This window comes from Anguilla anguilla, chromosome 4 (assembly GCF_013347855.1).
Source record: "Anguilla anguilla isolate fAngAng1 chromosome 4, fAngAng1.pri, whole genome shotgun sequence".
In the NCBI taxonomy this organism is placed as follows: Eukaryota; Metazoa; Chordata; class Actinopteri; order Anguilliformes; family Anguillidae; genus Anguilla; species Anguilla anguilla.
The window spans coordinates 27,464,077-27,483,007 of NC_049204.1; the positions used below are offsets into that span (position 1 = coordinate 27,464,077).

An 18,931-nucleotide genomic window follows, 5' to 3' on the forward strand; every position below is an offset into this window, starting at 1 on the left:
TTTCCAGAACAAAATGCTCATGCTGGTCTCAGTTCCTGTTTGATGTCAGAACTGTGATGTCTGGGCCTGGATCCGTACACATCCAGGTTATTTGCAGCAGGAGCCAGACCAGCTTCTTTGGATTAATGCCCCCGATAATTTTGGCAGTGCCTAAAAACAAGCCAGATCAAATGACCATGTCTGCAAGATGGGCCCATGGGCATTGCTTTTAATGAATCATTTTGCACTTCTCAATCTTTCACCAGTTTCTGTTAATGTTTGTAGTGCTGCCAATGCCCACCTCAGTGCAGAGGAAATGAGACAGATTAATCTGAAGAGAAACACTTAGGTGCTGCTGGAGATAATGAGGTGAAAGAGCAATAAAGAAATGGCCCCGAAAAAGAAATCTATTCCATATGACCGCTTGGTCTCAAATTACTCATTGCTGTTTGATTTAGGCCTGGTACAGGACATGCTAAACTGTGTTTGTTGTCGTGTTTCTCTTTACTGAATGAGGTAATTATGCAAACCAAAACCGTACTGTGAGTAAACTTCCTTCACAGCCTGACCCCGCAGCTTAAGAGAAGGGGGTTGCAAACCCCTCCCTGGCCTGTTGCTTAACATAGCTCATCGCCACGGTCCACATGACTGCCGGGCACCGAGGCGCCTGGAGTGTCCCACAGCGTGCCGCCACGGCTGTTGCACAACCGTCAAGCGAGGGAGTCTGCACAGGATTGCTCTCCGAGTGACCCCCTGTCACTGCACTTCACATGGCAGGGGTTTGCACTGTTCGTCCTGGGCTAGACAGAAAGGCCATTCCTTTCCCCTTCCAAAGGAAAGACAGTAGAAACAGCTTGTTGTACACCACATTATCCGTGAATTGACATGCTGCTGATGTCAGTCCTTTGAGAAGACTATTCTGCTCCTTGCTTCATTTATATGGATGGATTCATGCCACTTTTACACGATCTGCATGATTCAGCCTGATGACATCTTTTGTACCCTATCAATATAAAGGCTCCAGAGTCTTCTGTAAATATCTGTTATTACATGTTCAGTTTGTCCAACGAGCATTGGAAATGACAATGTTGAATGCAAATGGTAATTAAGCCCTCTAAAATGTCTTCAGAAAAAAGGCAACAAGCCACTGCGACTAATTATCACAGATTTTTCAGTAACATTACTTAATGAATTATTACCATAACTAGATTTTTCCTGTAAGCTAAAATTTAATAAATCGCGGCTTGGAGTGCTTCGTGCTTTAGTTCAGCTGGTAGATTAGGGCAGATGCTAAGTGGAAGTTGATAAGCAAGTATGAAACCTATGTAATGGGGAGAAAAAAAAAAAGAGTGTCTTGTATATAATAGTGTCATGAAAGGTAGTGCATTGGTGTACAGAACAAAAGTAATGGTCCAAGAACTGAGCTTTGGGGTACAGTGCCGATCCAAGGCAGAGATGAGGCCTTTCTGGAAGGACAGGTTGGGAATCTGAGAGGAGAGAACGTTGTGAATGAGGTGTCACCATTGAAAGCCAGATCTGAAAAGCAGTCGACAGCGATCTCTGCGGCTGTTAAGAGTGACAGTCAGCCGAGAGATGGTGAGCCCACATGAGAACACAAAGTTCAGTCATCTTCCTGTCTTGTGAGCTGGATATGAGTGAGAGATGGAGAGTTTGTGGACTGGGATTGGGAGGACGCCAGCAGTGTCACAGCAGAATCACCAGTGCAGTAGAGTGAAGAGAGAGTGAAGTGGACATCCAGCTCATCAAGGAAATTGCAAAATGGCTCTTGAGGATTATAGGTAACACCAGAGAAAATGTTATTGGGAAGATTGTATGAAATGAGTGAACTTGAAGACAGAGATAAGTCACATGCTCAGGTGTCTGAGAACCAATGGGAACAAGAGCAGTAATCTTGTATTTTCACCATTCACAGAGAGAAACGGGGAATGGGACAGAGCATTATGGAGACAACAGCAATAGTTGAGGTGTAATATGAGATAATTAAATTCTTTGTGAGAACAAAGAAGTGTCATGATATACACTTCATGTACACTGCGTTCACACACAGGCATCTGTGGAATCTGAGATCCCACAATTTAAGCTCAGTTGTCTGTTTGCCATAAGTCTAACCTGAAAACATTACAGTGCATAGCCTGAGATGGGAGGGCTAACCAGAAATGAATCCACCCTTGCTCAAGGCTAACTTTTTGTTCCAGAACCTTTTATGGGAACTGTTGCCAATGGCGCTTTTGCTGTTCAGGTTTCAGTTTCAGTTCTCAGAAAAACAGCTGCTCCTGCTCTCTTCAATAAGTTCAGTGTTACTTCAGTAAACCTACACTTGTATAACCAGTGAACATAATGTAAAAATAATGTAAAAAAGTTATTGTACTTGACCACTGCTCTGTCAGACACAATAAAATAGTGTAATGTAATGACATTCTGAGAGCATTTCTCAGTTAATGATGCTGTCTTTCTCTGTATCTCTATGGTATGTCTCATCTGGTGTTTCAAAAATTTCTCTCTCATATAGCAAAGCAGGAAATGTAATGTATAATTGATGTATAGGTCTATAGGTAGTTTGGAGGGTCGCTGGGAAGGTGTGACACAGGCAGTAGAACGTAGAAGGCGGTCTCTGCTACGCTCCACTTACCAACCTGGGTGGACCTGCACTGCCCTCTGCTGGCCACCGGCTTATGTCCTGTTACATGCTGGCCCTGTTTCCCTTGAAAATGCAAAGCACTCCTACAGTCCTGCTCTGAAGCGCACTATACCAAGTTAAATTGATTTCTTAAAAAAAATAATCTGGAAAGCAATTTTCTACAGTCAATTTAAACGTAATTCTTGTTTTTGCCCAGTTATCCCATGAGTAGCATCCACTGTTCAATTTGCTGAGTAACACTGACCTCATTTTATCCTAATTTAAGCAGAAGTACATAAAATGTCATACAGAGGTTTAGATGGCCACCTAGTGTATCCATTTAACATTACAAGCCTTGTGTCTATAAACTGATTATTGCCCTCTAGTGCCAAAAATATTTAGTGTGCAGGTTGGACTCCTTAGTTTTTAGAAAATCATTAGAAATTATATGCTTAAAAATAATTAGTTATTGATTACAAACAGCTGTATTGTCTTAATTGAAATGTATTCTGTGAGTTCGTTTTCAGTGTACTGAGGTAGATAGAGCTGTGAAATTCACACAAGCCACTTGTTTGAGCCTGTATAGATCCAGGAGAGAATGAAGAAAGTGTGTTGTGTTGTGTTGAAAGGTGCAGCCTGTTTTATTGAGGATTCTTGTTAATGGTGCCATAAGCTTTTGAACTCCCAAGGGGGGTAATTAAAAGACGTGTGACAGAAGTGTTGTCAGTGTGGTTATCACTCCCACTCTCTCCTCCCCCCGCCTGCCTCCTTTTTCGCCTCTCTCCTTTTGATAAATGCAGTGTATTTTTTTCTCCTAAACAATACTCTGTTGCTTTCTCAGATTCGCAGACATTGCTCGTGTGCCCTTATCAAAGCCCTTAAACAAATCTCCCCTCCCCACCCTCATGCTGGTTCTGTGTTTTGGAGAAACGGAGAGGTGTGGTATTTGGGGGAGTGCGGATTCAGGCTGTGTGTTGATAGAAGACTTAAGCAGCTGTAAAGTGCTTCCCACTCTCCAGAGACCAGACCTCTGGCCAGCATCACTGCAAAGGGGATTTCCAGTGCTCTGGTTCTTGTGAACTTATCAAGCTTTGTGAATGAGTATCTTTTTTCCCACTCTCTTTAATTTAAGCTAATTATTCAAAACTTTGATTACAAAACCTTGGAAATTAGTGTAGTATGACGGTTGGGCTTGTAATTCAAAGGTTGTGGGTCTTTTTGCTATTGTATCCTTGAACAACGTAGTTAACCTGAATTCCTTCAGTAAATATCTGGCTGTGTGCACAGATTGTTGCTCTGGATGAGAGCATCTGCTAAATGCTGAAATGTAATGTAATGAATAGAAATAAGCTTGTTGACATGACTAAAAGAAGTGGCTGAAGTCTGTGACCCTCCCGCTGTAGTAAAGGCGTTGTCACAATGTTGGCAGGTTCGGCCCAGTATAACCTGCGTGACCGGCAGAATGAATGTATGGTAATGACAGCACTTAGGCCTGAATGAGTGCTATACAACGCTCACTCAGTGACACATAGGAATGTGGAGAATGTGCCTGCCACCACTCAAGGTTTGACATGGTCTGGTAGACTGTGTAACTGCTATGAGAGAGCACAGGGGGGTCATGTGGTGCTGTGTTACCCCTGGTGGGCAGTCGTGGAACAGTGCAGAGGAGAGCAGAAGGTCTATTCACCTGATACCTGATTGTAGATACTGTACTGCGGTTTAAAAAAAAAAAAAACATGGTCCTTGTGTAACCTGGCTTTTGTTACAACCAGTCCCATAGTTTTAACGTTTTTAATTTGTTTTAATTACGCTTTTCCTATCTTGAGGGATTATTTACCCTCTTTAGCCACATTATGTCAGAAATAGCTATGTATGCCATGAAGAATAAAAGTGCTATATTCACATTGTGGTAGATTGGAAATGATTACATAGAGATAGGTAAATATTTTTTAACTGATCAGATTAAAGTGTGTGGTGAATAAATTGACTCAACAGGTCTGGTTTCTGGTTAGTTTGTAATGGAACTCAACCTCCACCCCCACATTATCTAGCCAGCTAGTCAGATGTCAGCTATTTTTGAACTTATTTGTGAGCTAACTTATGTAGCCTAGTTAAGGTTGCCAGTTTTAGAATTTGTTAAAAAAAACGGACAGCATACACAGCTGGACACATAGTTGTGAATGAGGTCATGAGCTGTTGAACTAGGGGTGGGGGGGTCTGGGGCCTTCAAACTGACATCAGACTGGGGGGGGGGGTGCATTCTGTCAGACTGGGGAGTCTTTGAAACAGAAATACATTACAAACTACCACTGAATTTCTTTCATCGATTACTCAGATCAGACATTACTTTGTCCAGTCGGAACTCATTAACAATAAAGTCTTTTGATCCAACAATAATTTTCCTCTACCCTAGCATATTTCCTACATAGTTAACACGTAGTTGCGGTTCTGGTACACACTGCGCAGACTAACCACATCTGCACTGAAATTTGGTTGTCAGTACTTTCATTTTTTCAGGAAGTGAGCTTGGTTGTAAAATACAGTCACTGTCCTTCATACCCAAACTGTGGGTACTCATGCACACTGCAGGTAAGTATGGTTATCACTCCGATTTGGAGCGCTTAATCCTGTTACTTTAAAGGTTTGGTTATGAAGGGGTGTGACAACCGTGTTCCGCAACCAAACTCACTGCCTGACAAACTAAGGGTATGTGCATTAAATGCATACGCTAAATACATGTCACTTTTCATTGGAGTGCTTAATCCCCTGTCTGCTCACTAATCAAAGCATCATGCTATCAGACTGCCAGGAACAATGTTGTTGTTCCATATAACAATTGATGGACACTTAAACATGATCTCACATAAAAATACGATCATCCCTTACATAGTAATGCCACCACATGCTTTGGCTGTTTTTTTTAAATTATTCTAGTTGTTGAACTTTCAGTCCCATATCCTGCAGGCACATTGTGAGGTTTTAAAGCCTGAAATGAATAACATAATATATTTAGATTTTAGGGCCCCATTCCAGAGTGCTCTGTTTATGTACCCATGCTATTTATATGGTTTCTGTATATTTCTTCAAACTTGATTATTGAATCAGTTTGTTTATAGAGTGTCATTCCTGGGTCGATGGACAAATACTGTCCAGAGTCTCTGTTTTGAGAGATTAAGAACTGGAGTTTTTCCAGATATAAATTATTGTCAGCAGATCACAAGCCACTCTTTATCGAGCATGGTCATATTTTATTTATTACATTGTTTTAATTTGTTTAATTTACTATTGTTTTATATTAAGTACAGTACATTTTATATGAAGATAATATGAATGAAGATATAGATTATATATGTATTAGGATACATTACAAAGATTGTAATGTGCAAAACATTTTAGCTCACAAAACCAAGAACATGACCAGTCATGGTATTTGTTTTGCACCAATCATTGGTAGTGTTATTAGTTTTGCGTATGCTAAAAAGGTTTGCACATGCTAAAGGTCTTGGTAAATCAGGCCCACACCACAGTATCCTAATTGCTTACCAGATACACTCATGCAGAGTTACTGATGGAGCTGATGGGTATTTTAAATGGGGAGTACCAAAAGGCCAATCTTAAGCCTGAAGCACACAGTGTGCCACAGTTAAAATTTCTCCTTCATTGATTTCTCCTCCATTGTTTTATATGAGAGAATGTAAACACCGTATGATTGTAGTGCAGTGCCTGCCCCGACTGGACCCAATAGTCTATTTTTTGTGTGTCATGCAACTTTTGCAAGTGAAAATGTAGAAGTATAGAGGAAAATGTTAAAGTATTAAGGAAAATAGCTTGAAACAATAGCTGGTTTGAGAGCTGGTAATATTGGTTAAGGTTAGGGTTAGGGTTAGGTTTTCACCAAATATAGGCTAAATACCAACAGTACAATCATTCAGTCTATTTAGGTAGTGGTAGTTTGATATCCACATATTATTTCAACAACATAATAATGAGAATAATAATAATAATTATTATTATGTTATTTACACAGCGCTATACATGACGTTCAAAACGTTTTATGACAAAATGACACGAAACAGAAATAAATGTATAGTTCTGCATTGTGCTGAAAGCTGCAGTGGTTAACTGAGTCATTTCTATTTTTTTGGTGTGTATTCTTTTTTAATTTGTTATAGATTGTAGACCCTAATAGAAATATATATTTTAAAGTAAAGCATTTGGGAAGATGAAGAAATGCACCTAAATCAAAAAAAAAAAAATATATATATATATATATATTGTTTGCGTAAATGAACTGCTAACCCATTAAATGCTTACCATTTTTTAAAAAGATTGCTGTTTTGGCCGCAGGCCTTTTCCTCCCAGCATGGGTTCTCACTTTTGTGGCGCAACATCGATCGCATCCAGTTGGTGTTGCACTGTTGCACTACAAACATTTCAGCTCGCAGACATGGTGTGTGCTTTTGGCTTTACACTGTAGGTGCGCGCTCCTGCGTATAGGCTCTTATAGGGAAGTGAGTCCATTCCTTCGATCCATTCCATGTCTGCCCATGAGCCCTGCCTCACTACTCCACAGAGGGGAAGTCGCTTTGGTCTGAAAGCTTCTTGTAATCGGGAGTGAGACTGACACCAGTACCATGCGTGGCAGATAGCTGTCTCGAGGCAATGATTCGGAGGTCTCCTTGTCACAAAAGTAGAGTCCACTTTGACTTCAGTGAAGAAGTGATCAAGAGAATCTGCTCCTCCAACTCCAGGTCAGCTCCCCTATCTCCTTCCTATTCTCCAAACTCTTCCACAAGTTAAGTACACTTTTTGCGAAAGCATGTTTCATCAAAGGACCCTCAAGCCTTTGGTGAGACTGTTAGCTGCAACTGGATGCTTTCTTTCTCTTTGGTATGGCATGGCAATGTGATGTTTGTCATCAAATGTAGAATATTGATTAATATTGATTTTTATTGGTTATTATAAGCAGTTTTTAAATTTTATAAGTGTAATATTCTAATTGTTTCATTGCCTTGGGATGTCCTACACTTTCATACTAGAATGTGGTCCAACAAATCAACTTTGCTTACCTTTTTTGTTTAATTTCCTCAATTTAAATGTATTGTTTCTACTTTGTCTAGCATACACAAAGTAAGCTTGCCAAAGTAACGCCTATGTGGAATGACTGCACCCAACAACTTTTTCTGATTGAATTTGATTGCATTGGATTTGGATCATTTCAGGAATCTGGTTATGGCAGATTATGATGGCTAATTGTTTTATTAGCAAAAATGGATAAACAAAAGCATGAAGAAATACACATCAAGAGCTGAGATACAAAATTTTCTGTGTAAACAGTCAATGACGCATAGGCACAAAAAATGTTGGATACCCTTGGGCTCCAAAGAAACAAGGCAATTTTGACTTACACCAGGGACAATGTTAACTTACTCCGTTGACTGAGGGAATTCAGTTCCCTGTGGGAATTTCCGTGCACTCTAGACATTTTACATTTGTAGAACTGATTGTGTGTGTGTGTGTGTGTGCGTTTGAGGAACAGTTTGTGGAGGTTTCTCACTAGCCCTAATGCCAACCGAGATAATCTAACAGATCTAATAATCTAACTGAGATAATGTGAGGCGGGTTTGTTGTTAAATGCTCAAATCAAATATAAATATTTGTATTGCAAGATGGTTAATTTGATGGTTAGCAGTTGTTGATCAAATACAGTGCAGTGCTTAATTCATGTACGGGACTGGGTTGATTGATGAGATGAGACATTTATATGTACTTTCATCTGCAGATATTGTGAAAATAGGTAAAAGTGTATAGTTTTTGTGATGTTTGAGATCTGTGATGTATGAGATCTGATGAAGTTTTTAAAAAACATAAATATTGAGTGTTGTATGTGGTTCATGTAAGTGTGAAGGTCATTTAACAGCCAGTCACACATAGGCACGCCCTCCCACTGACACCCACACAGACATGCACACGCACGTATCCACACACGTTCACAGACCCGCAGAGGCATGCATGTGCGTACACTTACGCGCAAGCACACACACAAGAAAAGAGTGTGGCATACTGTACTATTTGGCCTGAGGTAACCTGCTTTTGTGAAGCTACGCACCCAGGCCCTGTAATGGAAAAATAACCCCTGCTGTAAATAGCCAAGCCGTAGAAAGGCTTCTAAAGTAGCGCTTTTGTCCTGTTTGTTCTCATAATACAGATACAGTGCCCTTTCTCCATCTCTGCCAGCTCTCTGAAGGAGAAGTGAAGAGAGACAACAGTGATGCATGAAGTCATTCTTTCGTTTCCGCTACCACTCCTCAGGTTTTACTTCAAACGCTCAGGTCCAAGTGAGCTTAGTCCGTCCACAATAAAGGCAGATTACTGTCCCACACGTTATATTTTTTTTGAAGGAACCCAGTTATTTTCCTGTTTTGGTGGTGTTTCAGTTTGTCCCGTTGCTGTTACTGGGTTTTGTTCATACCTGCTGGCATTAGCGCTGTAACTCTCCTGAGACAGACATGGGCTCACATCCGGCCACCAAATGGCCGCTAGGCCTCACGGCTTCAGTCAATTCATTAAGCTTTTTGTGTTTCTTGTTTCTTTTTTTTTTGGCCTGCTATGTGCATGTTTTTATTTCAGAAGGGATTCAATGCACATGTTATGTTTTTCAGAGGGGGCTCAATGCGCATGTTTTGTATGCACATGGGGGCTGATGAATTCTCTCCCCCAACACCAGAGCCATTTAGGGAAAAATAACCTTTGGAAAAAATGTAGACAGGGCTGAGAGCATGCAAGCTAAACTAGCTGCTTTTTTCCCCTGCTGAATTCCTGGCACTCCAAATACTTTCTTTCCTTAAAAATGTTTAATGCCTGCCATAATTCATGAATTAATTGTGGCATTGCTTCAGTCACAGCCAGTTAAGCTACTTGTTGCTGAAACAGGAACCTCAGACACTTGTGTATTGGATGGAAATGACTGGCCCAGAATGCACTCTTCCCTTTGCTGTTATTGCGATCGCTGTAGTGTTTCCTTCTTGACCGCCATAGTATATCTCAAAGCTTTCAGCCCTGTCCTGTGACTATATGACTAACAGTCCTCTTAATCTCTTCCTGCAGCTGCTTATTACCCATACTTTGGAGGGACAGAATACCCTTTCTCTGTCCCTCTGCTTACTCCTCCAGTTTCCATGGGGGCCATTTAGCCATCCTGTAAGAGTACAGGACAGGACGGATGAGGGGCCTGTGATTCATCGCCATGAGAACATGACAGGGCAGGCTGAGCTGGGACCTCAGCTTTGCGCTTGATGTGTCTTTGCAGATTATGCACGCTAACTACAGTGTAGGCCAGCATGGGACAGGGGTCAAGGGCCAGGGGTCAGAATTGGGGGCTGGGGATTACTTTCCCCTTGGCTGAGCGAGCTGGGGCCCATCACAGGCCAGAAATCTGTCAGGGCCTGATCCAGCTGCAGGGAGTCCTGTATGCGTCCCTTACCATGATGCATCAGAGTGCGTCATGGCAGCACAACCTTCTCAGCTGAAAAGTGAGCATTGGATAATCCTGTTAGGCCTTCTAGTGCACAATATACTCCAGATATTTCATCTGATAAACAGATATAATCTGTAAAATAAAGGATTTGTCCTGCACTTGCGGAGGAGTTGAAATGTTAGATAAATATTTCCTGTCTGTCTGCTGTAGGGGAAATGGCATTTAGTAGGAGGGGTTCATGCAGAAAGGTATTCAGCCAACATGGTGGTTAGCAAGAAAAAGTCTCCTTTTTTGTACTGTAACAAGAGGATTTCAGAGATCTAAAGTTCTGTCTCTTCATGAAATCTTCTGATAGTAGTGTCTTGTCCAAAGCCAAGTTATGTGGCCCTAACGGTTGTGTGTGATGGAGCGTTTTGAGATTAGGGGATGACAGATTGTGGTATGAGACATGAGTGTGAAGTGATTGTGGTGGGTGCATCCAGCACAAAGTGAGAGACTTTGTCAAATGTTTTTCTTCAGGGACACTGCAGCAGAGAAATATTTGGATTCCCAGAGAAGGCCTAGCTTCAGGCCTTTCTGGCCCCATTCACACTTTTGAGGCTTGACTACCAAAGTTATTAACTGGAGTCGTTCATGTTCTGTGTCTGTACACATACACATATTTAGTAGACTGAGAACACCTAGGCCTACATGTTGAATGAGTAACAGGGCTCACTCCTGTATTTACAGCACTGTCAGCAAGTTTGTAATAATGCGATGTTTGCTCTGAATATAAGTCTTGCATTTCACATATCGCAAATGTGTACACAATCTCCAATGTCAACAAACATTCCATTTTTGTTGGTATCTGCCGAGAGAAGCCAGAGAAGACGTGTTTCCTCGTGTGATCCGGCAGCGAATGCAGAAATGTTGAATAAAACTTCTGTTAACAGTACTCAACAGTTTGCTCTAAGTTGGAAATTCTTCTTCTGGTTTTAAAGAGTGAAAGGAAGTCAGGGAGCGTTACGTAGTTAATCCCTGCGCGTCTGCTACCAGTTGTCAAAGCTCATTTCCGTCCATACTTGCACAACCAAGCTTGTTGCATAGGAGTATGTTTTGGTAATTACTCCCTGTTTCAAGCAGGATTGGTTTCTACTAGTTGCCTCTCTTGTTCATTAGTGTACTAAATGTGAACTTAGAGTAACTGTATTAAGTACTAAAATGATAAACGACAACCGTATTTAGCTGTAGTGTGAACGGTGCCTCTGTGACTTCACTACAGAATGGCTGCAGGTGGTGGCTGATGGCAGAAGGTCTAATAGTGAAGGATATGCTGACTTATTGTTATACAGTACTGCTACTAATTATGGAAACACTATTCTTAACGTTTGGTACTCTTAACGTGCTTGTACTTATGTCTGTGCCCTTTCTTCTGCTGTTTTTTTCTTGGAGCAATTTTCATATGTAAAAATGGATTCTAAATGGTTATCTTCTTAACCATAAGTGGTAAAGACATTATGTGACCATCAGTAATTTGAAATAAAGTGTACAAGCCAAAATGGTTCTTCTTTGCATGAATATTATCATTTATGTAGAAAAATGGACAAATAAATAAATGTTCAAGATGATTATAAAATTTCCAGCAATAAGATGCTCAATTATGCCGGTATGAATGAACTAACAAAAACATGTGTCACCCTGTTACATGCTAGTTGTGCTTGATTATGCTTTGTATGCTGAAATTTGAAATCTGGGCTTATTTATCAAGCTTTATTATTTAGCTTATGGCTATCCTCACACATGGTATTCACAATGGTAAATGGACTGCATTTATATAGCGCTTTTATCCAAAGCGCTTTACAATTGATGCCTCTCATTCACCAGAGCAGTTAGGGGTTAGGTGTCTTGCTCAGGGACACTTTGACACGCCCAGAGCGGGGATCAAACGGACAATCCTCCAACTGCCAGACAACCGCTCTTACCTCCTGAGCTATGTCGCCCCTATAGAATCAGCAGAATCAGTATTTGAAATCACCCAATGGGGCTGTTACTTTTTCCAAATTAAGTTCGAATGACTCTCATAAATAAGCAAAAATCATTGGAATTTCTATAAACTTTCTGCCTTTAAAATTTCAATAAAATGCTTAAATGTGTAATTATTATGGCCCTGGTTTAATTTCCCGCCAAACCTGTAGCTATAGCTTAAATATGCTATGCTAGAGCTAAGAAATAATGACAACAGTATCTTGAAGTTTTATGAAACAAAATAAAACTGGGGAAGATCATATTATGCCAATAATAATATGATGCCGTTCACAGCAATAAATGACTCATTAGATCAACTGTTGCTCAAACTGATTTGTCTCCAATGGCATAACAGCAGTTGGAATGCTGTGCCATTGGAATGGAGGACTTTTCAAAATCAGCATTTTACCCGGTTTAATCATATGCCAATTCAATAATAACCCAATAAAGGCTATGTCGTTCAGAATTTTGTATCTTGTAGCAGATGCGGGATGAAATAAGGGGATGAGTGGGATGAAATATGATACAAACAATGTTCCGTCTTATGATCAAAACAAATTTTTTCCCATGCAGGCTAATAGCATAAAAAACCTAGGAGCGATTTCTATTTTAATTTACGCATGTTGAGCAAGCTCATTTTCAACTTTTCATTCAAATTAAGCACTTTCCCTTTGAATATCGCAGTGATACCAATGGCTATGTAAATATTATGACCAATAACAGACATTGGCTCAAAGAAACAGGAATATCATAATTATTTTGTTGTGGTTCAAGTCTGGGTCATCACGCTGTCATTATTTTAAAAAAGACCTCGGAATATCTGCGTTGATAGAACCCAGTGTTTTTTTCCTGCATTTGGCTATTTTTTCTGAGTTAAAAACATAATATTCTGCATTAACGTGACCACTGATGAACCCTGTAATATTTTCAAACGTTAACTGAGGTGTGGTAGAGTTACACTTTTTCTTGGTTCCTCCATTTGTTTATCGTACTCCTTGATACTGAGCGCTACCATGAGTGCAACATGAATTATGTATATTTTATGCATCTTTTTTTCACTTAATTTTAAACATGTATATATGCAAGTGTGCATTTTTCTGTATAACGCACATTGGATTTCCTTGTGTATGAAATGTGCTATATAAATAAACTTGAGCGCTGAGTGCAGCTGGGCACCTTATTTTACCTAGGTAACGGGACTACTTAATTAAAGTCTTAATTAAATATTCAAAATGTTACATTTTCCAAGGGGTTCAAACAAGTTTGATTATCGAACAAGAAATTATATCCTTTTCACACAATATCAGAGCACACTAGGGGAAACTGGAAGCTGGACTCAAAATGTCATGATGACCTTGTTTCTGAGGAGGGATGGAAACATCTGTGTGAATTGTATCAGGGATGAATGTATTGTTGTGACTGTATTAGATAGCTGTGTGCAGTGTAGGAGTAATGACAGCGGCTTGGGACCATAGCGCTTTCTCTCATAGCGCTCTGTCCTTTTTGCATTTGAAGTCTTGTTCAGTGAGTCCTAAGATAAAGATGTACACTTACTGTTCTAGTCATTGATAAATGGTAAAATAACCGCATTTTCTTCTCATGTATTGTAAATCATTTGTAAATAATAGAATTTCGGAGAGGTTGAGATCTGGCGCTGCGTGTTCGTTCTGTACGCATAATCACTTTTAGTTCACTTCTGATTGGCAGCCCACTAAATTGGTTCAAATATAAACAGCAGGCTAATTACGAACATGTGCTGCTTTCAGGATAAAACTCCTTTAACATCTCAGCTGAATAAAACTTAATATCATAGGATTCGTGTTATTTGATGAGTATGATCTTGCTTTAATAATAGGTGGGGCACAGAAAAAGTTTTTGCTCATTTTGTGGGTTGTGGGTTGTGGGTTGAGAAGGCTGTGGAACCCTTGGTGCTGTACACAGTATGGATTGAAAAGGGGTGGATTGTGAGTGTGTGCCCTGTTTGTGTGTCTCAGCTTTGATGTGGAGAATGGCCCGTCCACCAGCTGCAGTCCACTGGACCCCCAGGCCTCTCCGGGTTCGGGCCTGGTCCTGCACACCAACTTCCCCGGACACAACCAGCGGCGAGAGTCCTTTCTGTACCGCTCTGACAGCGACTATGACCTCTCCCCCAAGTCCATGTCCCGCAACTCCTCAGTCGCCTCCGAGCTGTAAGTCCCACCCCCCTCTTCTGCCTTGCATGTTAGCGCCAGCACAGCTGAGGCTTGGCTGTCTCAACCTCAGCACAGGCCCAGGAGATAGCAAGTGTTCCGTCTGATTTCTGCTCAAACATTTATAATATGTTTAGACTGGATCATCCATACATATTATGTAAAGATGGCTACATTTGCTCTGCAGTCTTACCTGGACTGTGTGTCAATCTCTCTTTGGTTTGCAGAGTGTAAATCACCAGAAGCCTAGTAATATGTCACTCAGTATCTTTATGACTGTAATCAGGGTGGTCACTGTTGGTTATGTAAGAAAGCCTGTTGAATAAATCAGTGTATCTAATGTATAGTAACACTGCCAAAGTGTGTGAAATAGTACCAGGTAATTCACCCATTTTGAGTGTGTTTTAATGAACTTTGGATTCCATTTTTTGCTTAGGTTGAATGCATTTTTTCATTTATGGTGTGGAAATGTGTGAAATATCACTATCTCAGTCCTGTCTGTCTTGAGTTTTTGTGATTGTCATGTGTTTTTTTCATTTGCAGACATGGAGATGACCTGATTGTGACACCTTTTGCTCAGGTAAATGACTCCTAACCTGTGGGATCAGTTACCTGCTTTAAACATTTTTTTTTTACATTTCAATGTCATCTCCTTGAAAATTGTCCTTGGTACTGTTCTAGGAATTTTTCACCAAGCATTATACCATGTGCTTTCTAGGTACTTGCAAGTCTTCGTAGTGTGAGAAACAACTTCACCGTGCTGACCAACGTACAATGTGCCTCGAACAGGTAAATGCCTCAGGTTATTTTGAATTGCAACTCTGAATTTACATTTTAGTTAATGTTTTGTGTTCCTTGGTACCTTGAGTGTACTTGTTTTCATTCATTCATGTACTGTACTGTAATATCTGACGGCCCTTAAGTTCTATGTCAAGAAATGTGTTTTTAGTGTGTGTTGCGATATTGACATTATGATATCTGCGCATACTGGACATATTAAGGCCAGTCAGAGTTGGTTATTATATTGACCACTAGAGGACACACTTCTCCATATTTTGTACTTGTGAGCATACAGTGGTATTTTTGGTGCTGAATTTTATTCTAAAATTCTTATCTTCTGGAGGAGAGGTTATGTGCATTGGAAAAGAAAATTGATTTTATGGGTTTTAAAATTAGATGTATTCCAGAGACAGTTACTTGTCATCAGGAAGAGGTTGCAAATATAGCATGCCTGCAATTATCTTGCTTTGCAGGTGTAATCGTGCTTACAAAACTTAAAAACAAGTATTTTTATCCCATCACTGGAAATGGGAGAAATACAGTCTGATTTCAGTTTGAGAATTAAACTTGTATGATACTTTTTTTTTAAATTTCTTAAAAATCCTAATTTATATTATAAACCTAGTTTGAAATTTTCATTTTTTCATCCTCATACCATTTCATACCATCTTCAGTTCAGTTGGTTTAACTTGAATTTCAGTATTGAGACATGATAAAAACAATTATTGGGGGAAAAAGCATCATGCAAATACTCTTTTTGTTTCAGAGCACCAGAGTATACACAGTCAGCCATCTGCTACTGAAACATTATTCAGTAATGTGGGGTGCTGATTAATACAGGTTATATTGTTTATAATTCTGAATACATTATGTATTTCATTCCATGATTTAGGGTGAAGAAATCACACTTCACACAAGAAGCGCCATTTTGAGTTTGCAACTTTGCTTGAGTAAATGTATATTCGTTTAAAGGCCTGAAACGCTAATTAGTTTCAATAGCCAATGATTTCAATTTAATTCAAAGATGTAGGAGTTCAAATTAACTTCATCACCATGATCAATATTATCTTGTCGCCAACAAATGAAAAAAATCAACATTCCCTTCCCTGTTAAAAAAAGTAGAAATAGGACAAATAGATGTGTAAGTGTGGGGTTTTTTATTAGGTCAGCAGCCTGTTTCTCATTTTGTGGCAGTTGTACTGTGCTGCCAGTGCTGTCTTCTCTGCCAGGATCTGTAATATATGATGCCACAGTGTAGCAGTAATGGAGAGTGCATCTCTCAACTTTGGAAATTGAGGGAAGTACAACATGAACTAAGGGTAAGGTCTGTACTCAGTGTGTACTAGCATTTTAATCTGTTGGTTTATTTGATGTCATTTTACCAGTGTTCAGCATATGCGATCGTTTAACTATGAGGTCAGTTTGTCCAAATATGGAACTTGGTACTATTGCCAATCTGGTGTTGCAAAGTTTGCTTGTCCCAGGGGTCAGTGTACAATAGTGTCTCTCTCTTTCTCTGTCTCTCTCTCTCCCCTCTCTTTTTCATCGCACTTATATCTTCTGTAGTTCGTGGGCTAGTTGAGGGGAAATGAGCACACACTCAGGGCTTTCCCTCTTTTTAAATGCTTAGTTGTTTCTTCTTTAAGAAGAAATCTGGAGCAATGTGGAATTTCTGTATGATTCTTCCCGTCGTACAATCAGGAATACAGTCTAGTGATTTGTATCATTGCCCCCATTTGAAACTATGTTTGGCTGTTATATTTGTGCAGATATAAAAAACTGGTACAAGGGTACTGATGTTACAGTACACTGATCCAGAGATAAATACCGGTGTAAGTGAAAGTTCTTTCTATCCCTTTGTTCTTATAAGCACCAGACAAAGCGAGGATTTAGTGTACATCCATTGGCACAGCACAGTCATGGTCTTCACACTATGCTACGCTTTTGCATCTTGTAGGCAGCTGTTGCTGGAGTCCTGGCACTTTGCACTATAGTATAATACATGGTTAATAAAAAGAACATTTACCTATATAGTTATAATTCTGTTTTGTGTGGTATTCTGTCATGCCTTATTTTGTAAATGCATTTATTAACTTTAATTTATTAATTAATTAATTAATTAATAAAATAAAGATAAAACAAAAGAAAATGGGCATGACTTACCTTAACATTGTAGCCTGAACAAAGAAGGTAAACACTACAACAGTTAATCTCAAAGTTACATCATATTTCCTGAACTTTGATGCCTGGGTAGTTTACATTTTCGGTTGTACAGGAGAGTAATTTCTTTGCAAAAAAAATCATTGAAATATGTATTGTTTTATTCTCATTTAGCACATCCTAAGCTATAATAGAACAAAAATCAAACTGGGAGAGTTTTGGGGAGAACTTTGTTATCTATACCCAGTTTTACCTTTCTGTCTTTATTCATATCCCTTTCTCTTTCTTTTGAATTTTGTATCTGTCCATCCGTTTTTGTACATTTTAAGGCATTTTCTTTGTTTGTATATGTGTGTGCTTATGAGAGTTTGACTGTGTCTGTGTACGTGCTTGCCTACGTGTGTACTGTGCACACGTGTGTACGTGCATATATCTTTGTTTAAACTGAGGGAGTCACGGTTCTCCAGCGGACCATAGAGGATCTCTGATACAAAGATATGGCCGGTTGCAATCATCAACAGACCTGAAAATTCACAATATACAGAAGAAACAATATAATTTTATGTTGAAGTAGTTTGTGCATCTGTTATCACTTTCACATCATCTGTGAGCATGTGCTCAATGCAGGTTGTATCAGATAGACTTTTCCAGTGCTCTAGCTTATGTCTGTGGTGTTGTGACTGTTCTTCTGTGTGTCTGTCTCCACAGGAGGTCACCTGCTGCCAGCCAGCCACCTCTCACCAAAGTCTGCCTGCCAGGTGAGCCCACTGCCTTTACCGCAGTTTACCCATTGATGCGTCAGAGAACGCACCTGAAAACAACATACATAATACTGTCTCTTGTCTGGTTTTAAGTTAACCTAAGAATTCATCCCCCTGAAAGGCTTGCCCTATAAATGTCAACTTTTATATTTCTTCAGCTGTGGTTTGTGGTAGCATGTGAATGTTTGTTTGTGTCTCAGTGCCTGCTCCAAACCAGTAGAGCTCTCTACGTGACCGTCTTCACACTTGAACTCATAACCCTCCTTAATCACTCATCTGCAGTGCTGGACTTCATCTAACAGTGTAATTATGCTGTCCACGCTGAGCTAGAGCCAGTCTGCATTTAGTCTTCCCCTCTCTTTTCATGACTGGAGGAAATGGACCACTGAAGGGCTGAGCACTCATCGCCTGCACTCTCAATCTCTCTCGCTTATTTAGAGCAAAATTTGTTCACAATGAACCTAAAGCGCCCCTGGGAATGATACAGTGGACAATTCAGAGAAGCTTGTTGCAGTGGTGACGCAAAGATGTGGGAAAGCAGTGGAATGGGTGTTGTACAGTAGAAGTATGTGCGGTTGTATTTAAGGCGAGCACGATGTCATAGGTTCTGCTTCTCACCAAGATATGCATTGTTTCATTCCGGCGCGATTGCTCACTGTCATTGTTTACCAAGCAGTACCACGGAATAAATGCCTAAGGTCATAGCTGCACAATACATAAAACATACTGCTTTGTCGCACTGATGATGCAGATCAACTGGTGCACTGCCAAATGGAAAGAAGTGACAGTTGGTAGCACACACTTCTGAAGATGTGTGGGAGCCTACTTTCCTTAATCAATGGAGCACCCTTCAGTGATGGGGGTTCCAGGAATATGACAGGCCCTTGCAGATGAGGAGGAAGATGGGGCATCAAAACAACTGGTTCCAAATTTTAAAAGGACT

The 18,931-nt window shown here is 40.0% G+C and overlaps 1 protein-coding gene across 7 annotated transcripts in view; it reads left to right on the forward strand.

Moving 5' to 3' along the window:
• Nucleotides 1-18,931, forward strand: part of pde4ba (phosphodiesterase 4B, cAMP-specific a) — a 140,229-nt gene that overhangs the window by 90,576 nt on the left and 30,722 nt on the right. For 5 of the 7 annotated variants that reach the window (XM_035413290.1, XM_035413291.1, XM_035413292.1 and 2 more), the window contains 4 exons: nt 14,093-14,287; nt 14,831-14,867; nt 15,006-15,076; nt 17,936-17,985. In XM_035413290.1, the coding sequence (XP_035269181.1) occupies nt 14,093-14,287; nt 14,831-14,867; nt 15,006-15,076; nt 17,936-17,985 (353 nt within the window). Of the gene's footprint in view, nt 1-7,225; nt 7,369-14,092; nt 14,288-14,830; nt 14,868-15,005; nt 15,077-17,935; nt 17,986-18,931 lie in introns of those variants that run through there. The other 2 variants (XM_035413294.1, XM_035413297.1) reach the window with 2 other exon arrangements.